The sequence below is a fragment of the Lampetra planeri genome, chromosome 3 (genome assembly GCF_965212315.1).
Source record: "Lampetra planeri chromosome 3, kcLamPlan1.2.h2, whole genome shotgun sequence".
NCBI lineage: Eukaryota > Metazoa > Chordata > Hyperoartia > Petromyzontiformes > Petromyzontidae > Lampetra > Lampetra planeri.
The window spans coordinates 26,685,724-26,710,831 of NC_136109.1; the positions used below are offsets into that span (position 1 = coordinate 26,685,724).

The 25,108-nt window shown below is 49.2% G+C and overlaps 1 protein-coding gene across 2 annotated transcripts in view; it reads left to right on the forward strand.

Annotated features, from left to right (window-relative positions):
- LOC144717166 (retinal dehydrogenase 2-like) overlaps nucleotides 1-14,872 on the forward strand; it is a 71,905-nt gene extending 57,033 nt beyond the window's left edge. For both annotated transcript variants that reach the window (XM_078592498.1, XM_078592499.1), the window contains exons 7-13: nucleotides 3,471-3,584; nucleotides 7,816-7,918; nucleotides 8,123-8,307; nucleotides 9,131-9,295; nucleotides 10,036-10,193; nucleotides 11,183-11,257; nucleotides 12,559-14,872. In XM_078592498.1, the coding sequence (XP_078448624.1) occupies nucleotides 3,471-3,584; nucleotides 7,816-7,918; nucleotides 8,123-8,307; nucleotides 9,131-9,295; nucleotides 10,036-10,193; nucleotides 11,183-11,257; nucleotides 12,559-12,631 (873 nt within the window). In that variant the 3' untranslated portion in view covers nucleotides 12,632-14,872. The remainder of the gene's footprint in view (nucleotides 1-3,470; nucleotides 3,585-7,815; nucleotides 7,919-8,122; nucleotides 8,308-9,130; nucleotides 9,296-10,035; nucleotides 10,194-11,182; nucleotides 11,258-12,558) is intronic.
- Nucleotides 14,873-25,108: the final 10,236 nt, after the last annotated feature.

Genomic DNA, 25,108 nt, shown 5'->3' on the forward strand with positions numbered 1-25,108 from the left:
AATTCGGTTCACTCGGGAGACGTTACAGGTGCTTAAAGCACAGCTGGCGCACTTGCAAACGTGCTGGCAGATGCAGTGTACACAAGGACTTATGACCGATGTCATCTGCGAGTTAAACTGCCAAAATAGATTTAGGGTAAAAGAAGAAAATAATAACAACCGCCCGGCTGATTACCGCAGTTGGCGGCCGAGCGAGGGAATTCCTCCCGACTCTATGGTTTTGTTTTGAGTTTTTTTTGTTTTTACTTTTACCCCAAATATATATTTTTTGGGGGGGGGCAGTTGAACGGATGACATTTTCCATAAGGCCTCGTAGCAGGTGTTACACCGGCTTGCTTAAGAGACCGGGGCTTGCAGCGTTGTGACCTCCCTCGTTATAGCCATTTGTCGAGCTGCGGATTTCCAACATTTACACAAGCCACATTGCAACCCGCTGCCTCCGAGGGCCACGTCTTGTCAACGGTGAAAAAAAAAACACAATTAATTAGTAAAACGGTCCAGTGTGTGCAGTAATGATAAGAAGAATAATAGTAACCTCTGTTGTAACGAGGTCTGAGTCCAGTGACGCAGCGTGGTTTTATTGCAGCTTTTATTACACGGGAGAAAGAATGTCACACGTTAAGTAATATACAATTGATTTTTGCACTGCACAGTTGGTGGCGTACGGTGCAAAAAAAGTTATACGCACACACATTTTTAACACAAATTCAGCTATTTGTTTATGTAAATAATGTAGGTTTCATATTATTGGTTCTTTCGGTAAAGTCACGTAGAAGGGAAATAATAAAATAATATAAATAATATTGTTTTTTTTATTGTTTTATGTTTATATTATTTTATTATTTCCCTTCTACGTGACTTTACCGAAAGAACCAAGAATATGAATTCCTGTAGTTACGAAAGCTTTAAATCGAAATTTAATGTAGGTTTCATTAAAAAGTATATATATATATATTTTTTTTAATACCAAGATCTTCACAATATGGAATTCGCATTTTTGCTGTCAATATGGCTATGGTAAGGCCAATGTAACGTACACTTTCAGTGTGTAATTACGCACAATTTGTTAAGTTGTTTACGGTCTACAGAATTCGATCACAGTTGTGATGCCCATTCGTAAAGCATCTTGAGATGCATTTACCAAAATAGTTCTCACGCACAGTTGCCACGCCAAAGCTTCACCGTAGCACACACCAGAGGTGTGGACTCGAGTCATGTGACTTGGACTCGAGTCAGACTCGAGTCATGAATTTGATGACTTGCGACTCGACTTGGACTTGCATAACAATGACTTTGTCCCACCTATGAGATGTGGACTCGAGTCATGTGACTTGGACTCGAGTCAGACTCGAGTCATGAATTTGATGACTTGCGACTCGACTTGGACTTGCATAACAATGACTTTGTCCCACCTCTGAGATGTGGACTCGAGTCATGTGACTTGGACTCGAGTCAGACTCGAGTCATGAATTTGATGACTTGCGACTCGACTTGGACTTGCATAACAATGACTTTGTCCCACCTATGAGATGTGGACTCGAGTCATGTGACTTGGACTCGAGTCAGACTCGAGTCATGAATTTGATGACTTGCGACTCGACTTGGACTTGCATAACAATGACTTTGTCCCACCTCTGAGATGTGGACTCGAGTCATGTGACTTGGACTCGAGTCAGACTCGAGTCATGAATTTGATGACTTGCGACTCGACTTGGACTTGCATAACAATGACTTTGTCCCACCTCTGAGATGTGGACTCGAGTCATGTGACTTGGACTCGAGTCAGACTCGAGTCATGAATTTGATGACTTGCGACTCGACTTGGACTTGCATAACAATGACTTTGTCCCACCTCTGAGATGTGGACTCGAGTCATGTGACTTGGACTCGAGTCAGACTCGAGTCATGAATTTGATGACTTGCGACTCGACTTGGACTTGCATAACAATGACTTTGTCCCACCTCTGAGATGTGGACTCGAGTCATGTGACTTGGACTCGAGTCAGACTCGAGTCATGAATTTGATGACTTGCGACTCGACTTGGACTTGCATAACAATGACTTTGTCCCACCTCTGAGATGTGGACTCGAGTCATGTGACTTGGACTCGAGTCAGACTCGAGTCATGAATTTGATGACTTGCGACTCGACTTGGACTTGCATAACAATGACTTTGTCCCACCTCTGAGATGTGGACTCGAGTCATGTGACTTGGACTCGAGTCAGACTCGAGTCATGAATTTGATGACTTGCGACTCGACTTGGACTTGCATAACAATGACTTTGTCCCACCTATGAGATGTGGACTCGAGTCATGTGACTTGGACTCGAGTCAGACTCGAGTCATGAATTTGATGACTTGCGACTCGACTTGGACTTGCATAACAATGACTTTGTCCCACCTCTGAGATGTGGACTCGAGTCATGTGACTTGGACTCGAGTCAGACTCGAGTCATGAATTTGATGACTTGCGACTCGACTTGGACTTGCATAACAATGACTTTGTCCCACCTATGAGATGTGGACTCGAGTCATGTGACTTGGACTCGAGTCAGACTCGAGTCATGAATTTGATGACTTGCGACTCGACTTGGACTTGCATAACAATGACTTTGTCCCACCTCTGGCACAAACTGCAGGAGTGATGTGCAACTCTGGAGGGAAACTACTTCCAGACAGACAAGTCACGTGACTACCCAAGGTCGTGCGCTCTGCACATTTAACCAACGTTCAGCAGACATACAACTCTATTTAGCTTCAATCCTGTTATCTTACCAGGTTGCCAAAGTTTCTCATTCTAAATGCGTTTATGCTGCTACTGATGACGCTGATTATGTATGTTGAACTTCTCTCGCACCGTACGTAGCCTAGCGTGCTAATAGGAGGTGCGGGGGAAGGACAACAAACTAAACACAAAAATCGGTTGTAAAGGAATTAGTTTGCAATCTAGATGATGGTTTCAAAGTGCATAGCTCCAGTGCCTTCCTAATATCTGAAGGAAGAGCGTTCCAGATGGCGGCATGAGCGCATCTGAAAGCGCGTGACGTGGTGACCATCTTTGTCCGATAGCTCGCCAAAAGCCGCCGCCGCCGCCGCCCCAGCAGTACGCTAAAGCTATAGAGGGGATCGCTGTGTTGTGTGTGTGTGTAACATTGTGCGTGTGTGGAGAGCGGTAGTGTAGCGGTTAGCGCGCTGCACTACGAACCCGGTGACCCGAGTTCTATTCTCACTCACAGCCAACACCAGTGACAATTATCTGAACCGGTCCTGGGCCTCCCCCTAGGTCTACTCAGCCTCAAATGAATACCTGGTGCGGTGTGTAAACATCGCCACTGGGGAGACCAAGGTGTTGGCCACCCCCTCCCTCGTGTGCCGTGTCGGACTTCATAGGTGTTCGCGAACAGCACTTGCCCCAACAGTCAGTGTAAGGCTACATGGGGGATCTTTGTCTTTGTGTGTGTGTGTGCAGGCCGGGTTTCCGCCGGGCGTCGTTAACATCGTGCCGGGATTTGGCCCCACGGCCGGGGCAGCGATCGTGCAGCACCCAGACATCGACAAGATCGCGTTCACCGGCTCCACCGAGGTAACCGCACCTCACGGGCACCACGATAAGGGGCCGCCCATAAATGACGTCACGCACCTAGGGGGTGGGGGGGGTCAGACATGTGTGACGATGTGTGACGAAGGGGGGGGGGGGTGAGAAATGTGACGTCACATCAAAATGCGCAACTTTAAATAAACATAGACAACACGTTCTACTTAATTAAATAGACTTTTTAATAAACGTTTTCTCCTACAACATCAGAGTGCAGAGCCACATTAAATACGCACTACAATGACAATAGTTTAAAGCGATTTGTAGCATATTCTTGGTTCTTTCGGTAAAGTCACGTAGAAGGGAAGTAATACAATAATAAAAATAAAACATAATAAAATTATTCTCACGACGTTTCGGCCACAACGCAAGTAGCCGTCCTCAGGTGAAAACCAGGTCTGTCGAGGCGACAGCGTCTTCGCAAGCCAAACCCCACGTGAACGGATTTCAGAATCAGAATATTTATTTGCACTGGAGGAAATCCGATGTGCTATGGAGCTCTTCTTCACAGCTGCCCAGTAGATTTACCCGCGCTCGTATGTTACCTACGCGGTGGCATGCTGGAACGCGCCCCACGCTTGCCGAGCAACGTCCCAAAGCTACGTTGATGAGGAGCGATGAATAGTCTACATCGGCCCTGTCTCTCTCGCTATCTCTCCCATTTTGCCACCGCACCCAACCAACCTGTGTTCTATTTATTCACGTTTAACGGTATTATTATTATTTCATACATGAATTTCATTAGAATAATGATTTAACGCTGGAAACGGGGGGGGGAGTGGGGCAATCAATTTATTTAATTATTATCGCGTCTTCTCCGTCCCGTCTCGCGGCCACACTCTTGCCACATGTGGGGCCCTCGCGATGCGGTCTGGTCGGCTTCTGCTCCTCGCGCGTTCCGCCAAGGTCACTCTCTGCCCAGGCGGCCGCGAGCGTTGATTTACGCCGTGAGCAGTCCCCCCGCCCGCCCGCCCGCCCGCCACTGGCGACTCAATCTCTCAAGGACGCCGTGGCCGTCACGTTGCCAGGGGGCTATAGTTAGCTCGCCCGACGTCGTCGTGCGCTGGCTGGCTGGGTGGATTGTGGGGGGAGGGGCCGTGCGTGGGTTTCCGCGTGACTCCTTCGACCGTTCGCTCTGCTCGGTGGCCCGGGGAGCTTTTTTCAAACTAAAAATTCCTCCGAGCGTGGAGCGAAACGTCGGACGACGTCGTGCTGAACGAGCGACTGTGCGGTACAACGTGGGGGGGGGGGGGGGGCTGGGGGGGGAAACGTACAGCATTGAACACTGAACCGCGCGTCGCTTGATAATCTACCCCTGTGTAAGACGAAATATTTATGAAAGAGGGAAGAATTTAGGGAGCGGGTTGGTTTAATTTGTTTATTTTTTTCTCGCGGTCCGGTAATTTGTTATTATTAACGATTGCTTAAGTTCGGGAAACTCTTTACGAGGACACGTCCAGGAAACCGCAGAACGCGCGTGTAACTTGCAGCGAAGTGCCGTGTTTTCTTTTCAACGCTCGGGAGATAATTCGCCCCGAACGCTGGGAACGTGAGCGCCACTATTTCCCCGCGCCCAGTTGCGCGCCGCGAACGCATCGTGCTCGTTGTGCGCGAGGGCTAATTTGCCGCCAGATGGGATGTGCTGAGTGTGCACGGCGAGGGTCAAACGCGGGGGCCTCGCAGCGCTTGCATATCACGCCGGCAGCGACGCGTGCAAACGTTTTCTCCAACGCTCTGCCTCGGACGCGACGGCCACGCCGTTGCGCTCGGCAGCGTCGTCGGCCATGATCCGTCCGCTGCTGCGTGAAGGCCTCCCACAAAGCCTTCGACCAATACCCCATCCTCGCGAAGGCGACCGGCCCATCGAGCTCCTGCAGGATTCCTCGTGCGCGTTGAGACGTCCTCCGCTCACGCGACCCGACAGGTGCTAATGCTGGACCGAGTCGACCTAGGGGTGGCCCAGGGCCAGTTCAGAGATCACGCACCACTGGTGTTAACTATGGTCGGGAATTGAACTCGGATCCCCGGATTAATAGTTTAGTGCGATAGCCACTGCGCGAACGGTCACATGCACAAACACACAAAGACGAAAGAAAAAAATCCCCATCGCCTTTACAGATGTTTGGGGCAAGTGCTGATAGTGAGAACCCAATGAAGACAAGCGCACGGCACATGGGGAGGGGTGGCCAACACCGCACCCGGCCGCCGTTGTGTCCCCATGTATAATGTTCACACACCGCAGCTGGTACTCATTTTAGGGGGAGACCCAGGACCGCTTCAAATCTCCGTCGGGAATCGGACTTGGGTCGGCGAGCTCGTGAAGAAAGTGCGCTAAACCCGCCGCACGAACGCTCCCTGCGCATACACGCACGTGCGCACACACACGCGCCCACGCGCACACACACACCGACGCGCACACACGCACCCGCACACCCACGCACCCATGCACGTGCACACACACACCCACGCTCACACACGCACCCGTGCACACACACCCACGCGCACACACACACACCCACACGCACACACACCCACGCACCCGCACACGCACCCGTGCACACACACACCCACGCACCTGCACACGCACCCGTGCACACACACACACCCACGCATCCGTACACCCACGCACCCGTGCACACACACACCCACGCACCCGCACACCCACGCACCCGTGCACGTGCACACGGGCTTCTTGTGGAGATGAAGCAGACGCGAAGGAGGGAAGCAGCAGGTGGAAGAGAACGCCCCAGCGCCGGGGTCCTGTTTACCCTCAGCTCTGACGGCCTCCCTCACGCCCCTTAAAGTTGACGAGCGTTCAAATCCGCGGGGGCTTTTCCGTGCCGCGCGGGGCCCCTTGGCGGCTCTCGCGACTCCTCTTGGAAACTTCGAGAAGAGGCCACGTCCGTGGCGTTTGTGCGAAGGAGTTTGAGGCCACAGCTCCCAGTAAAACCGAGAAGGAAAAGAGAACCTTTGAACCATTATTTTGTCACTTTTAAGACGCAAAGCGAGACGTAAAGAATACACACGCCACCCTCTCTCTTTGCGTACTCTGGCAACTCTCAAGATTCATTTTCAGGTGGGTCCTGCTTGCGAATGTATGGCCAGTTCACTTGCTGGGGAAAGAAATAATGTTTCGAAGCTCTGGCCACTCTTACCAAATACCTGGTCATGCTTACACGTATAAGTTGTGTTTTGTGATCAGGTTATGGTTGAAGATGGGGGGAGGGGTGGGGGAGGTAGCTCACCGTGGTTTGGATTCAGGTTAAAGGCCTGTGGCTTGGAATTGGTAGCAGCCATGGATGTCCAGGCTCAACACTTTCCTGTTATCCCCTAGTCTATGACTGACCGCCTCTCCTTAAAAACGAGTTAGCTCGCCGTTTCTGTACGGCGTCTTGAGGTGTGGTCACGTTTACACATGGCGTGTATTGTAATTTTAGCGTGGGCAGGTGACTTGCAATGCCACTGGATAGTACCCTACACGCCACTCCTAGTGGTGGTGTAAGAGGGGGCTGGGAGGGGGGATGAGTAGGGAGCTGTTGTTGCACTGAAGATCACGGGACCTCACAGTATTTTAGCTGGCTTTTCAATTATGTTGAAATGTATGTTGAACTTCTTTAGCACTGTACGTGCTAATCGGAGGTGTGTGGAAAGGACAACAAACTAAACACACATAGCAATTAATAAAAATGAGTTTTGAATCTAGAGTTAAAAGAACATAGCTCCAGTGGCTTCCTAATCTCGGAAGGAAGAGCTTTCCAAACGGCCGCAGAAGCGCATCTGAAAGCGCGCGATGCAGTGACCGTCTTTGTACGATGGACAGCCAAAAGCCGCTGCGAGACTGACTGGAGTTTGAGCGATGGTTGATGCTCTTTGACGAGATTCATTTGTGGCAAGCGCTTAATGCGCAATGAGTGCAACCCTATAAGCGCCATCCATAATGAGTGCAACCCTATAAGCGCCATCCATCCACGGCCCTTGTACCTGCATCTCCCATCATGCGCAGCTCAAAATATTCCACGACAAATTACGTTAATCGAGGATGGATTTTTTTCCTATTATCTATGTTCATTGCAGATGAGAGCTGGAAGCGGCGGTCGATTCTTCTCTTTCTGGTCGCTTAATTCCACGTCGTTGTTTTTTGCCGTTTCGCCCCCCCCCCCGCCCCCCCCCCCCCCCCGCCCCCCCCCCCCCCCCGCCGGCACCCCCTTGCGTAACGCAGGTGGGGAAGTTGATCCAGGAGGAGGCCGGCAAGAGTAACCTGAAGCGCGTGACGCTGGAGCTCGGCGGGAAGAGCCCCATCATCGTGTTCGCCGACGCCGACCGTGAGTCTCCCTCCGTTCCGTTCCGTGCCACGCAGCGCAAAACACATCCGCACGCACGTGTTGCGTGTGGTCTTGAATCTCCTGCATTAATATAACACGTGGGATTTCCAAGCCCTGGTTTGCTCGCTCGTTACGCGCCCCTTGCCGTGACACTGCTGACTCGACGTGGTTTCCACCCCCCCCCCCCCCCCCCCCCGCGAGCAGTGGACGTGGCGGTGGAGCAGGCGCACCAGGGGGTGTTCTGGAACCAGGGCCAGTGCTGCACGGCGGGGTCCCGCGTCTACGTGGAGGGCCCCGTCTACGACGAGTTCGTGCGGCGCAGCGCGCAGCGGGCACGCGTGCGCCGCGTCGGCCACCCCTTCTGCCCGAGCACTGAGCACGGGCCACAGGTGAGCCCGTGCTCACGTTCACAACGACAACAGCACGCGCAACAACAACCGCAGACACGTTCACAACAGCAACAGTCGCGTTCGCAGCATATTGCTCAACGGCAAGCACGTTCGCGACAACAACCAGGTTCACAACGACAACAACAATCACGTTCACAACAATAACCACGTTCAAAACAACAACCACATTCACAATAACAACCACATTCACAACAACCCACAACAACAACCACGTTCACAACTACAACAACCACGTTCACAACAACAACCACATTCACAACAACCCACAACAACAACCACGTTCACAACAACAATAAGCACGTGCACAACAACAACCATGTGCACAACAACAACCACTTTTTCCACCCCCACCTGCGTACGCACACTTGACGCACCCACCTGAATGCTATAGAACGGCCGATATTTAATCCACGCAGAAACCATCAAGGATTAATAATATTGACGTGTTTAAGTAAACAGATAGTTCACCGCCAGTTGCATTAAAGAATTAAGCTGCGTACCTTGGTCACTTATTTTGCTGAGCTGCGTGCTAGCTCGCAGTCAGGGGCACGGTGGCACACGAGTGACACCTCTCCCACAGTCCCACTTCTCCCGGCAGGACTTGTTGTCTGACAGCTGGAGAAACTGAACTGTGGCTCATCTGAAGGCCAATGTCGACAAATTATTATCGAGGCTTCATCCCCCTCCCTTTTTCCTATGCGTACATTGTCAGTACACCCCCCATACGCAAGCCTACGCATTTGGTTTAACCCCCCCCCACTTCCATGGGTACGTACTAAACGGATGGCCCCCTACTCCACAGATTGACGAGAAGCAGCGCTCCAAGATCCTGGAGCTGGTGCAGAGCGCGCTGGAGGAGGGGGCGCACTTGGAGTGCGGCGGCGTGGCCTGCGAAGGACGAGGCTTCTACGTGCAGCCCACGGTGTTTTCCGATGTGCCCGACAGCGCGCGCATCACTCGCGAGGAGGTGCGCACTCGGACGGTGATCGTCTGGGCTTGGCCGAATGAACAGCACTCGATCAGGAGAGATTGCGAAAATCAGCAGAGATCGCGTGACGTACAGGCCTCCCGCGCATTATGCGGGCTCGGCTCGTGCGATTTCGCTGATATGCGGCCAATCTATTTCTAGCCAAAATTCCCTACGTTATGCGGTTTGAATTCACTGTCATGCGGATATGCGGTCGGACGCGGGGCGACGCTGTGCGCGGTGCACTGTGTGCGCGACTCGGCAGGCAGCTGTCTCCTAATGCGGTTTCGCTTTGGAACGCATCTTACTACTGCCGCATACACCGAGAGAAACCCGTAACCTCAAAGCCAGTGGGTCCCATCCTCTGGTCCATGGGCCACTTGCGGCCTGCAAGGCTGCGGGAAGTGGTCTACAAATTCCTGTCGAAGTTCCGCAGTGGTCCACAGGTCCAGCGAGGTTGGGAGCGACTGCCCCGGGCCTTGCCACGACGATCCCACTCGCCACCACACCGTGAACGCGACACGAGCCCACAATGGTTTCGATTTAAAGCTTTCGTGATTGCAGGGATTCATCTTCTTGGTTCTTTCGGTAAAGTCACGTAGAAGGGAAATAATAAAAAAATATATATTTAAAAAAAAAAATATTATGCTTTATTTTCTTATTTTATTATTTCCCTTCTACGTGACTTTACCGAAAGAACCAAGAAGATGAGCCCACAATGCTTTCGTGCCGTCACGCAGATCTTCGGGCCCGTGCAGCTGATCATGAGGTTCGACTCGCTGGAGGACGTGGTCGCACGCGCCAACGCTTCCCCGTACGGCCTGGTGGGCGCCGTGTTCACGCGCGACCTGGAGCGCGCCCTCGCCGTCTCTGCCGCGATGCAGGCCGGCACCGTCTGGTGGGTGGGCGGGCGAGGGAGGGAGGCGCGGGCCGCAGCGCTGCTCACGATCGGGAAATGCCCGGGTCGGAGAAAAAAAAATGGGAACGTTTAAAATCGTCCGTTTTTGTTTTCTAAGCACCATGCGGTTGTACTCTACTTATATGGCCCCCACGTCTGTGCTCCCCCGGCCTTGGTTGAGCAATAATAAGGAAATTTCGATTTAAAGCTTTCGTGACTGCAGGGATTGATCTTTTTGGTTCTTTCGGTAAAGTCACATAGAAGGGAAATAATAAAATAAAACATAATAAAATACAATTCTCACGACGTTTCGGCCACAACGCAAGCAGCCGTCCTCAGGTGAAGAACAGGTATGTCGGAAAGACAGCGTCATTCAGACGTGAGAATTGTATTTTATTATGTTTAATTTGTATTATTTTATTATTTCCCTTCTACGTGACTTTACCGAAAGAACCAAATAGACAGTAATAAGCAGTTTGGTGAGGTATGGCCAAATGATCCGGATAGTGTGGTAAGGCCCTTATCAAGCAATGGATTGATAACAGAGCTGTTAATATGCATTCATTAAAAAACATTTTCATCGGTATTTGATGATGCAGGAAGACTTTCATCCAGCAGTGGAGAAACAATGGCTGATACAAATTATAAAATGATATCGGTTCATGATGATGATGATGATGCAGTATTTCCTTTCATAAAATGTTTGGTACTGTTATTTTTAGATTTCAAATAATTATAATTCTGATTTTTTTCTGAAATTTGTAATATTTAAATGCGAAACTACGCATTCCAAAAATGTGACTTCCTCAACGAATGAACACACCTCCAGTTCAAGGGTCACCGGTATGCCACCCAAGTTTGTAATCAACAAAGTGGGCACAGTTAAAGGTTGCTGGAAGTGCGTGAGTGGATTTGTGGTCCTTCAGCGGTGTGAATAGGTCAGAGGCTTGACTAAGTGCAGATGCTTAACATCCGCTCGCTGTTTGCAGGATCAACTGCTACAATGCCATGAATGCGCAGAGCCCGTTTGGAGGCTACAAGATGTCCGGGAATGGCCGTGAGATGTAAGTACGGTACATAATGCCACTTTAAAACCGGACTTCATACCGAGGAATGTTTAAACAACAACAAGAAGAATGTATACTTTTCCTTGCCATCAGCATTGGTATCTGTTTTTATGAAGGTAATTGATTATCGGTTCGTCTTGCTGATTTGGTGCACCGCCAACGTTCGGAGTCACCATTTGGGTTCACGAATTGATTTTCGTCTTATCAATATTTACTGGATATCTATGAACAAGAGCTTTGTAGATTATCGGATTCTTCCAGGATAAATAAATTGGCTGATTCTGATTTGCAGCCTCATTCTTTACCCTTCATCCTATATTATTCCGAAAATTTTACATCGGCACGAACTTTTCACCCCTCGTGAATAATACATTCTTACACCCAAGCATTCTTACTGCCAGTGCAAGAAACCGATCGCAGTTGGCGAATCATTTTCGTTTTTACGCCACCTGTTCATAACCATCGGGCGTGCTCGCTGCAGTATCTTGGGGCGCGTGTGACGCCGCTCCCAAATTGCCAATTCCCACGACCAAGTCACGCGGTCGTCACCTAGAGCAGCACGTGGCACGGCCCTGAGCAATGGTACTTCAGAGAGCTTCTAAATACGGAAGGCCGCCGATTTTTACATCGCGTCCTGTTTTGTTTCATCATATTTATTTTATATTTTTAATGAAGCGGTCTGAGCAGCGTTGGCGGGCGGGGAAGAAGGTGCGGCGCCACATCCCCGATTAGCACAGAATTAGGCGCCACGGTGGCGAGATGTTAACTACCTCGCCGGGTATACAGGAGGTCGTGGGTTCGATTACGACCCTGACGCCTGCTGTATATTTGGAGTTTGCGTCTCTCTCTCTCATCATCATCATCACGGTGGCTAGGAGATGTTAACTACCTCGCCGGGTATACAGGAGGTTGTGGGTTCGATTGCGACCCTGATGCCTGCTGTATATTTGGAGTTTGCGTGTCTCTCTGCCCGTGGTCGTGCGGATTTTTCTCCGGGTCCTCCGGTTTATCCCTACTACATTTAGAAACAACGTCAACGTTCAGAACATTTGGCCGCTACACTTTTCCACGCGATGAGCCACTTTGTTGAGCAATCATTTGTGGCCAGGTCGCTTTTGAAAAAAAGCTTCATAGCTCAGTGGGACCTTACCCGGTCAAATTAAAAATAAATAGTTTAAAAAAAAAGTGAATCGTTTAGCACGGTTAGCCAGGTACGGCGCGCAAGAAGTTCTACACAATGTCCATGCACACGTCTCGTGCAGAGCCTCAGTAACCAACCCTGGTTTGTGTCGCCACAGGGGCGAGTACGGCCTGCAGGAGTACACCGAAGTGAAGACGGTCACGATCAAGATTTCGCAGAAAAACTCGTGAAGACGTCGTTGATTTTTTCCTTCGTTGTTTTCCTCATCACTATTATCGTTTATCATTATTATTATCATCATCATCACCATCGTCGTCGTCATCGTTATTATTCACAAGCGCTTTGAAATACACGAAACGAATTAAATAAAAGGAGTTGATGGGGAGCACGAGGCATTGCAATATTATTCTACAAATATCTCTCTGCACCCCCCCCCCTCTCTTGTGCGAGGGAGGCCTTGAGCCTAGAAGTACAGTACAACGCAGGGCTTAACGGGCACGACTGTTTTCTGGGAGCGTCGTTCACGCGAGTGACCGGTCTTTGCTGTTGTCTAACCCGTACACCTGGAGAGGTCATTGGTTCATTGCGGAGAGAGAAACAACGAAACGATTGTGCTGATGCAATTCACCTCGCATAGTTGCTATAAAAAAAAAACCTCAAGAGGTCAGAATGATATTTTTTTACAAAAAAATAAAACATTTGGATAACTCTAGCGGGTGTGAGATGACTCGTGTAAAAATGCGCGCGTTTTGTTACAAACGTGTTCATTGGGGCCGTGGCTATTGACAGCCAATGATGTGTCTGGCATTGCATTAGAATGATGTATATCCCTTTGGCAATCCACCGCTGGATGAAGGCCTCCCCATTGCATTCATCACCATCAGCCATCAATTCACTGCTGGATGAAGCCCTCATTGCATTCATCATCATCATCAGGCATGATAAGTCCACTACTGCTGGATGAAGTCCTCCCCATTGCATTCATCACCATCAGCCATCAATTCACTGCTGGATGAAGCCCTCATTGCATTCATCATCATCATCATCATCAGGCATGATACATCCACTACTGCTGGATGAAGTCCTCCCCATTGCATTCATCACCATCAGCCATCAATTCACTGCTGGATGAAGCCCTCATTGCATTCATCATCATCATCATCAGGCATGATAAGTCCACTACTGCTGGATGAAGTCCTCCCCATTGCATTCATCACCATCAGCCATCAATTCACTGCTGGATGAAGCCCTCATTGCATTCATCATCATCATCATCAGGCATGATACATCCACTACTGCTGGATGAAGTCCTCCCCATTGCATTCATCACCATCAGCCATCAATTCACTGCTGGATAAAGCCCTCATTGCATTCATCATCATCATCATCAGGCATGATACATCCACTACTGCTGGATGAAGTCCTCCCCATTGCATTCATCACCATCAGCCATCAATTCACTGCTGGATGAAGCCCTCATTGCATTCATCATCATCATCATCAGGCATGATAAACCCACTACTGCTGGATGAAAGCCTTCCCATTACATTATCGTGTTGATATTCCCCAAATTATTTGAGGTACAGACACATTCGCTGGGAAGACATTGGCCCGGTTTTGGTAAAACCACCCTGACGCTTCGATTTGTCTTTCCTGCACAAACATTGGTACAAAAACGGGCCTTTTTCACAAGTCCCGCAAGGTCATAACAAAACTCCAACGCAATAATAACGTCTGTACCTTCGACTTCAACGTTTAATTGTACAGCGTTTTGTTCTTACCCGGTCTCGTTAACACCCCCCCACCCCGCGCGTTACCAGTATGCGCGTATGCACGCGTGTCAGAGGAGCGACGTTCACAACAACGAGCAGAGCGCCGAGTGGCTAAAGCACAGCAAGTTGGCACAGGAGGGGGACACGGGTGGTGCATGGGCCACTCATCTCAGTCAGTCGACCCGCGGCACCTGCTGGGTCTGTCCAGTGAACCCCTGCCAGCGAGCCGTTCGACACTTCACGTGGCCTTAACGTGCACCTAGCTTGGCACAGGCGCCGTGGTGACGTCTCCGCCACTTAGTGGCGAATGGCGGTGGTTTTTGGTGGTGTCAGAGGAGACCTCGCAACGACGGTGGGACCAGTTTGACACCTACCCACGCGCGCGTGTGTCTAGCAGGCGCAGTCGAGGCTTCGAAGCCTCGACTGCGGACAAGACAAAAGCAGAAGGAGAAAAAAAACACACCAAAAAACGCAGGACCCTTCTATGAAATGTGTTTTTATTAAACTGTCTTTTGTTTGACTACGTTTTTTTTGTGTGTGTGTTAGACCCGAAAACAACTTGCGCATTTATTGTTAATACTGCGTACTATATATCTGAATGTTATCCGTAACAATACTGTATCTTTTAAACGTTTTCTGTGTTTGTTACGCTTTTTTATCATCATCATTATACGGCTGTTATAAATTTACAAAACAAAACCGTGTGCTCTGAACCATTGCATGTTTTGCCTGCGTGTGGATGCGTGCGTGTTTTGTGTGGAGCGGTGGCGCCGCTGTGAGCACATTACGCCAGGGAAGTGGGTTGTGGAGAGTTGATCTGTGGGGCGATAGGTTGTGGGTAGGTGGGTAGGTGGGGAGGTGGGTAGGTGGGGAGTTGGTCTGTGGGGCGATGGGCTGGAGGTGGGTAGGTGGGGAGGTGTTCTAGCCTCTAATAGGGGCCTTTTGTTGGCACAACCGCTAAACCGCTTGCTTGATGCGCGGCAGTTAGCTCTGATACACCTGCACGTGAAAAAGAAACACGCACACACACACAAAATGACACCACAGTGGAGGCATTGTGTTTCCATTCAGCGTGTCACGGGAATATCTCTCCCTTGGCTTGCGTCCCCATTGTGACCGTGGGGGACATTCGCTCCGACCGCTCCGAGACGGCGACACCCAAGCCCGAGGCAACAACCTCCAGTCCGTCCCCTCGTCGCCCAGGTGTCCTGTTTTTTGTAAGAAGAAGAAACGCGACGCAGACCAAGCGTGGTGGCGGGCATGGGATCCATCGCACACGGCGGTTACGACACGAGGCGTAAGTGGTAATGTGTCAGGGGCCCGCGGAGCGTGACGTAATTTTTTTTTTGCGGTTACCTTCTCGGTATTTCTCGTTTTGTGTGTGAAAGTTTCTTTTTTTTTTCTCCACCCCGTTTCTTTGTGGGACTTTGAAGGGGGTCACCGAAACCGTGCCACCGCCGTTCCAGCAGAAGGCTCGGGTTGCTTTAAGGGCAGTTGGCACCGGGATAAGTGAGCAGCTGAACCCAGTGGGGATTGGCAGTTCCCCTTGTCCCCATTTATATATTTTTTTTTAAAAACTGCGCACAAATAATGAATTAAACACCCAACATGAATATAAAAAAAAGAAAATCCCAGGACTTTCCCCCCTTTTATCAAGAATCTCATGCGCCACGGCTCAGTTTCCTACTTACGTTACTGTTTTCTTTAAAGAAACAAATGAGCCAATCTTCCACTTTGAAAAAGAGGTGATGGGAATTGTGAGAGCCCCATTCATGGGGGCGGGGGGGGGAGTCTGAGTAATGCGGAGGCGCGTGGGTGCATAATGCGTGGGGGGGGGGGGGGCTCCGTTTCCAGACGGGGAGGAGTGGGACTCTCGCGCGCGAACGGCCAAACGCGACCTCCAGTCAAGTCAGAGCGGAGTTCTACAGCTGCAACATCATCACGACGACGGCTAGGATAAGAGAGAGCAGCTTCATGGGCCGCGTCACTGCCATAGGAGACATTTTTAAATCCTTTATATTAAGTTCACTTGCTTGCTTGCGTGCTTACGACCGTGCAAATCTTTCGGTCGTTTTTTAACCCACTTCCCGTGATCCAATCGAGCTGACATTTTGCACACAGACTCGTTGTGCGTGACAATTTATTTTCGTGAAATTTTTTTTCCAAAATTTTAAACTTTTTAGGAATTTTTTTTTATATTTAATTACCAATTGCTTAATGGTGGCAGGCAATCATCTGACCCATAGGTGGCAGCCATCTCAAGCCAGAGGACGAGAGGACTCTAGCCGCCACGCATATAAAGGATTTATAGTGAAAAACTTTGTTTTTACGGGTTAATTTTTTTACACCTCGATTGAAAACTCGGTTCTTTAGGACTGATTTTTGTGTTTAGTGTGTTGTCCTTCCCACGCGCCTCCCTCGATCAGCGCGGTTGGCTGCATACGGTGCGAAAGAAGTTCAAGGTACATACAATATGTTGAAGATCATTCTTGAGTATTTCCAGAGCCAATGGACGACTCTAGATATACGCAAACAAAGCAGTCTTGGGGCTTCAAGAAACTCGAGGGATCACGGATTCATGATAAAACAAAATTAGGGTGCACCAAATCGAACAAAGATCCTTCTCAAAATATATAAACAGCCCATGATTCTAATGACAATGTGAGAATAATTAGTCTGTTAAATTAATTATTTCACACAACTGTGATATAATTGAGTTGTAGAATAAATATTCCACTTGCTGTATCAAGACGAGCGGTTTTAAGGTCAGAAGGAAATGCAAGGGTTACTTACAAGTGCTTAAACAAATAAGCCAACGGCTTGAATGGTTAATTGTATGGATAGCCAATTAACTCTGCTTCAGATGTCATGGGAATCCAATGATTTATGAACATGCCCGCACTCCAATTTTACCATTGGCTGATATATGAACCTAGAAGCAGGCACAAGACACTGCATTGTCTTAACTATTGCGATTAAACTCAGATGAAAATGCTGCAATGGCTGAGGCTGCGAGTCACGTGTCTACCAGTCTGCCAGAGGGCACTGACAATATTGAGTGATATATTAAACCCCGGTTACGTCGTGTGGACATTTGTTTTTTGAAATAAACAAATAAAAACCGTTTACTGCACATATTTTGCGAATTTTTTGCCCAAGGTTAAAAAAAAAATACCAAAAAAAACCTGCTTTAAAAAATTCCTCAATTCATCTCGTCCATTTCGGTTGAGCGCTTCGCGAAGACGGAAGCCCTGTTGTTTTTGTTGTAATTAGATTCAACGTCCGTGGAAAGGAATTGATGATGTTGAGATATGGCCACACGGAAAATTAGCGTACTTGTGCTTTTAAACGTGTAAAAATAAAAAACTTTAAATCTGGTAACAACAACACAAAGCACTGTCCGTATGTCACGACAGGGGAAAGAGGGGTGGACAGTTTCGGTAGGGTAACAGCCACTGCAGTACTCGCCCTCTCACGACCCCAGACCCCATCCACGAATAATAATAATAACCATGTAATTTGTAACGCACACAATATTTCACGGCCATAAATGACCGAGAGAGGTACAGGCACCTTTCGGAAATAGGTCGCGCCTCTAAGTGTCTCTTCAAAGTCTGTGAAGATTGAATGCTGCTGCGAATGTGCAACGGGATGACATTGGGCGCGTTCCAAATGACCAGGGGGCTGACACGGAGAAACGACTCCTACCAGTGCCGGCCCTGGCCCTTGGTTGAGAGAAGAGGAGGAGGAGGAGAATGAGGTTAAATTTCGATTTAAAGCTTTCGTGACTGCAGGGATTCATCTTATTGGTTCTTTCGGTAAAGTCACGTAGAAGGGAAATAATAAAATAATAAAAATTTAACATTATAAAATAATTCTCACGACGTTTCGGCCACAACGCAAGCAGCGTCTGAAGCTGTCTTTCCGACAGACCTGTTCTTCACCTGAGGACGGCTGCTTGCGTTGAGGCCGAAACGTCGTGAGAATTTTATTTTATTATGTTTTATTTTTATTATTTTATTATTCCCTTCTACGTGAATTTACCGAAATAACCAGGAAGAGAATGCGGTTGTGAGTTACGCTACTTGCGGAGAGTTCTTATCGTCCAATCTCTTGCGCTTTGCCCGGGCTCCTTTCTCCCCTTTTGTTCGCGCAAGTATTCATTGTCAGTGTTCACCAGCCCTGCCGCTGGCACACTGCACAGGTGCCATGGGTAAAAAGAACACGTTAAATAAAATCCAGCCGTTCTCGTTTTACCAATGATGAATGAGGGCCACGCCACGCCGTGTCAGTTGTGGGGTGTTTTGTTTTGTTTAGCATACTTCACCACGCTGGTCAGTGAAGAGAGTGGAAGGCACGACCCGTTCCAATACCGCTCGCAACCGATGCTAGCCAACGCCGGGAATTCCAGTCGATTGCCCCACAGCTCCGCCGTTTATATACGACAGGGGATATACATTGAGGCCAGATTGCGCCTGATGAAGAGCAGAGATTGCCCAAAGCTGTCAACGCCACGATTAGGGCTCGGTGAACCTGCAGGTGCCGTAACGGAAAGCACTCCCGTCTCCACGCGCATTGCCAGCCATCTCCTCTTCACCTCTGCCACCTCGACTCCCTCTCTCTTCCTCCACTCCCGACGCCTCCCACCTACCACCGCCGCCGCCACCCTCCTCTTAAAACTAATCCCTGGCACTTCAAACGTTTGAGTGACACCTCTCCTCGCGGGGTCAACGGGAAGAGTGCGTCAAGGTGTTGAAAAGAGAGAGCCCCCGGGTAGAGTGATGCTTAGGTGGGATTGATCGGGGCATGTCTTTTTGTGGGGGGGGGAGCGGGGGTGGGGGTGGTTGCCCTGTCTGCTCTAAACCTAGGATGCCTTGCGCATTGGCACGGCGCGCTCGTCATCCGCTCCCTCTACTCTCGCGCGCGCCTGTAGCCGAGCGGATTAGGGGAGAGAGAGCGGTGGGGGGGGGGCAGCGCGCTCACGGCTCGTTGGTCTTTTTTTAAGGCACCGAACGAAGTCAGCCCCCCACCCCACCACCCTCGCCTCCCTCCGAGACAGATTTTCACTTCCTAGCGAAATTTCCGAAAGTGGCGATGACCAGGACGAATTGTCATGGCCGCCGGAGATTCTTATTCTTGTTGTTGTCGTCGTACGGCTGCTGGTGTCGATGGCAAGGCAACGGCTACAGTCTCTTCTAGATTTGAAGCTTTCGTGACTGCAAGGATTCATATTCTTAGGTTTTTTCGGTAAAGTCACGTAGGTAAAACATTAAAATTAATAAAAGTAAAATAAAATAAAAATCACGACGTTTCGGAGGCAACACAAGCCTCCGTCTTCAGGTGGAACCGTCACAGCCACGACAGCTGTATCAAGTAAGTACAGTCTCACATGCAGGTGGGCCAAGCCAGACAACCACGTCAGGGGTAGCGGAGTGGCATCGTCGTCGCTGTGATGTCTCCTTCGCATGTGTGGATCGTGGCATTGCGTCTCTGTCCCGGATGACCCACGGTCTCACACCGGCGTGGAAGATGGCAGCCATCAAGCGGCCCCCACTCTGTTCAGTGAGAAATAACGACGAGTGTCATCAACGCGGCGACCTGAACGTCGATCGTCCATCGTCCGTTCTCCAGAGCAACAACACGAGCCGTCGGCGATGATTGGGAGATCACCGGGGCGGTTTCGGTTAAAAAAGAAAGTGGACGAAAATAAACATGAACGGCCCCTTTTGAGGATGGAGATTGGTGTACTCAGAAGAAAGGGTTTGTGATTAATAATAATATGATTTATAATACGCGCAATTTTGCGGCTCGAAGAGGCAATTGTAAGGAGCGGAGCCCTGTTCAGTGTCAGCGAGACTCGGTGGTTAAAAGTCGAGCTGAAGAAACGCGCCTTTAGATGGTTTTTTGAACGAAGGAAATGATTGATCGTTACGGATGTGAATCGGTGGACGGCGTTCCAAATGACGGGCGGGTGGGGGGGTGAGCTGCGATAAGGTCATTGCAATTGATTTACGTGAATACATTCAACTTCTAACAAAGAGAGAGGAACCACAGACGAGTGAGGACAGGAGCCAGGTGACGACACTGAACCAAATCCCCACCCCCACCTCGCTCTGCTGTCCTCTAGGTATTATATATTAGTCTTTCGCACCGTACGTAGCCAATCGGAGGTGCGAGGGGAAGGACAACAAACTAAACACTAAAAGCAATTCGAAAAAAGTGACATTTTGCATGTGTTCGGGAATCTCCTGCAATGTAGATTCACAATTTCCTTTTCCCACGAGCAAATCTGAAACCATCAAGAGATGCTTCTCGCGAAAGGAATACTTCTCCACGGACAGTCCAGAGCAAAAGCGAGGGATTTTTTTCATGCCGCCCTGCACGAAGGTGAGTGGCTGTAAGAATTATACCCGTTCAGGTGCATACAACTTCAGCAAGGTGTATATACACAGGTCAAGTCACATCCATGAGAATCACTCACGCACATTAACGACACAGGGCAGGCATCTTGACAGTGGTTAAATTACAACAACAACAACAACAAGATAACTTGCATGGAAATGTGATGGCTCCGACTAAAGTTGTGTTCCCTTGCAAAGTGAAATAAAGAATGCATCTCAACGGGCTTTCGCCCGAACCTGAATGGGAGTTGAGCCTCGTCACAAAGACAACGACGAAGGTACACGTACTGACGCTTGTTGGGGGAGTTTGAAGAGGAGCTGTTTAAGACGCGGTCAGAGAAGGAGAGCGGGCGAGCGCACGTTACAAAGAAATGCGCGCGTGTGGATAACAGCGTCGGCAGGCACGGGCGGGGAATGGGAAAGGAAGCGACCCCCAGATTCCGACTCTACTCGCCTGACCCTTTCGGCGCCAGCTGCTTTGCCACCATCACCCAAGCCTGCAACGGGCACTTAAAGAAAAATGCGGCGTTTTTTTTTTCTTTTTTCCCCCTTTCGTTCTTTCTTTCCGCCCCAAAGCTGCGGCGATTCATCGAAAAACTTTCGGTACTCTCATTTATACAGAACAAGAACACGTGCGCGTGGATACATATCCTCTATCTGAACTGTCAAATCGTGTTATTTTTTGTTATTCATAAAATAGTTCTTTCTTGAGCGGGCGGTGATTTATTTGGAGAACCTTTCGCACGCACACCACTGGCAGTTATTTAAGTTGAAGAATTCCGGTGTTAGGGCAGCGTGTGGCAGGTGTTATGTTAGCCGACAGCTCCGTATACACGCTTAATTGTATAATGCGAATCTGCCACTCAAGTCGTATATACTCCCACACGCATATCTCTCCTGTCACTTGAGAAATGGAGCCAAGGGCGCACCGCCTATAGATGTCACTGATGTAAATGCATCGTTCGTCAGCAGCAACCGCCAACAGACATTCTCTCTCCATCGCTGGACAAACGGCTGCACAGGCACGCGGGTGACAATCGCTTCCTGCCCTGCGCGTGTGGCCTCAATCCATCTCACTCGGACACGTTTACAAATGTCATCGCCCAATCTATGGCTGTCACACCAGCTCCCTCTCCGCCGCCATGAATACCCAACATCCATCAATGAGAAATATTCTAAATCATTAACGCTAATTCATTTTTTTCTCCACTTTACTTATATATACCCATCAATTTTAAGCTACGCTGCTAAACTTCAGATATTTTTGGCAAACGTATCAAGCCGAAGTACAACCACACACACCTACGTGTAAGCATAGGCCCACAGATGTTGTGCGCTCAATGGTCTTTTTTTACGCCTCTTAAAATTAATTGGCTGGCCACAGATGGGCTTGACAGCGAGTTTATGGGACGCAGAGGCCTCGTGACAGGGGGTTATCACGGCCCTGATAAGTCCAATTCATTGGCAGGGAGGTTGAGGCGGCTGCGGTGGTGGTGGTGGTGTGGGCGGAGGTGTGTGACACGGTCTTAGATGGGTTTTTTTTTACGTGCGTGCGTGTGTCTTGGCACTCCGGGGTGTGAGTGATGTTTCGCAGGTCCCTCCGTACCAGCCAGCGCCCCGTCCAGCTCTCATCCACATCCTCGCTTTCATCCCCTCCTCCCTCCAGGCACACGCGCACACCTTTACTGTGCAACTCAGCACCAGTCGAGATAGGCACGGCCTTTGAAAAAAAAAAGGTCTCGCGTAGATAATCTCCAACAACAGCATCTGGTAGCAATACCTTCGGTGACATTTGAAATGGGAGAGCGGTTTTGAGCGCGACTCGTGTTTTATTTCTCCCGTTCTTCTTCGCCCATCACCAACGCGCTCTCGACGAGGGCAATTAGAGCTTACAAATAGGCCAAGCGCCAAAGACCATTAGCAAATTAAAAATCTGATCAGTGGCGCGCACAACGGTTCATGATTTGTCAGGAGCCCTGGGTCACACCTGGTTGAGACAAACGAAGTGCAGTTCGTGTGTCGATTGCGCTGCATAAGGACAGACACGTGTGGCATACCACGATTAAAGCAAGTCCTACAACAAAACCAACGACTCCCACAGAATATTAAGACAGCTTGAAGTATGTTTGGGTCTTTTTTCCACCAATGTTGTTCCAATTGTGTTATCAGCATGGTGCCATGTGGCACAGAATCCATTTGCAAAGCAGTGCAGCCACATGTGCTCTAGTGTCAGCCAGGGAAACAGAACTTCAGATCCTTCCAAGTGACGAATGAAAACTTGACCTTTTCATCCACACACTTGGGGTTCACAACTTCACATGCTACACAATAATTAAAGGTACGTATTATTGTAATTTGGTGATAAACTGAACCTAACAATCTGGGTTTAAAAAAAATAAGATGCCAAACATCTCCCGATGTGCATATGCGACATAGCGTCTAAATGCAACCGCATCTCAGGACAATGTGGGACAGATGTTCTGAACCCGTGGGTCGCGCTTTCTCCTCTCAGGGGGGAGCGGAGGCTGCGGCATGGGTACCGTGCAGAGCACACCTCTAGGTTTACCCCATGAATATCATGGGCACAACGTTGCGACGACCGCACGCATTCAATACGCAACGCGCCAAACAGAGATTTTGAAGCGCCGTAAGGGGCCATCCATTGAGTAGGTACGCAAAAAATCTGTCAAAACTTGACCCCCTCCAGAACCTCCCTGTACGCACGTGTACTTTTTACACCCCCCCCCCCCCCACCTGCGTACGTACGCTTGATGCACCCCCCCCCCCCAAATATTCCAGGGGGTCTGGGGTCCCCCCCCCCAAAAAGAGTATCAATTTGAAAACGAATTTCCTGCCTAAAATATTTAAAAATTCACTAACACATGGGATGGAATTTTTATTTTATTTTTTACAATAATGTCTAATAGTGTATTGTATTGCATTGCTCTGTTTGTTTTACCCTTTCTTGTTTCATTATATGTAATGGCAGAGATTAGGGATTGATAAAGTACAACCATAATCATAAAAACAGAAATTTATTTTATAGCAATATATTGGGGGGGGGGACATTTTGAGCATATTTGGTTTAAGCAAACAGATAGTCCACTCATTTGAAGGCCAATATAGACAAATTATTATCGAGGCTCCCCCCCCCCCCCCCCCCCCCTTTCCTATGCGTACATTGTCAGTAGGCACTGATTCCATCTGTGAAGGATGTCGTTCCTGACTTACAGTATCCTGGAGTCTACAAATTGAGTTGCATTTGTGGTGATTGCTACATTGGAGAAACGAAACGTCATGTTTCTGATCGTGTCCGCGAGCACAAGTCAGATCTGAAACACGGCAGAACTGATTCTTCTGCCGTTGCCGATCATTGCTACAACTCGGTGGGCTCTCATGAAATTGTCTTTTCCGAGACCAAGGTTCTCTGCAAACCTCCCGGCTACCATCAAAGGTTTGTACACGAAGCCATACAAATATACAAACACAGACATAATTTCAACCGTGATGATGGGTACAAACTTAGTAATCATTGGAAAGATGTTATCAACCACGCAAAAAAGACTTAATTACACTTTTTTGGACCATCTTATCTGACAGGCACTATTTTACTTTACTTCACCGAGTGTTAACATCCCCAGTTATTTTTTGGCAGTGCTCTCTTCATTGTTCAGCCAGCATTGGTATAAACATGGGCATTTTCGTTCTTTTGTCTATCATGTGTATCAGACCTCCCCTCCCCCCTCTCTGTCCATTGTGTTGGCGTGTGCAGTATCAGCCGCGTCCAGGTCGTCGTCCATTGTTTTGGCCCCGCTCCCCCCCCGATGCGTTGTGCTTAGCACTCCGTGCTGTCTTTGAGCCCCGCCCCCCTCCCTCCCGATACGTTCCATTCATTGGCTACCACATTCTGATGAGCCCCCCCCCCTCTCCTCCCCCCTTCAACTTACTTATAAGGGATTACTTCTTGAATCGTTGCCTCACTTGATGCAGCTAATTCGGCTGTGACGGTCCCACCTGATGACGGAGACTTGTGTTGCCTCCGAAACGTCGTGATTTTTGTTTTTATTTTATTTTCATTAATTTTGATGTTTTACCTACGTGACTTTACCGAAAAAACCTAAGAATAGTAGGCACCCCATACGCAAGCGCACGCATTTGGGTTAACCCCCCCTCCCCCCTCCATGCGTACGGACTAAATAGATGGGCCCTAAGCAGGGTCAAATTGTGAGCGCCCGGATACCAGCGGTCCCGATTATCGGCCCCTAATCGCTGAGAAATACCGGTTGAGTTGGAGGTGGAGAAGTGACTAAATAATTTTACCAGCCACAAAGACATTCAGTGCAGCAACAGCACCACCATGCGGCCAGTGATGGGATTACAGCCAGCGGTTGCCCGAGCTATCTGCCCCCAACCGACAACGCAGTCTAAAATTGCCTTCGGTCGCCCCCTCGTGTCTGTTAAAGTCGTAAATTTGTTAACGATTCATCGAATACTTGGAGAGGCGGGGCTGGAGAAGGAGGGAGGATAAGGGAGG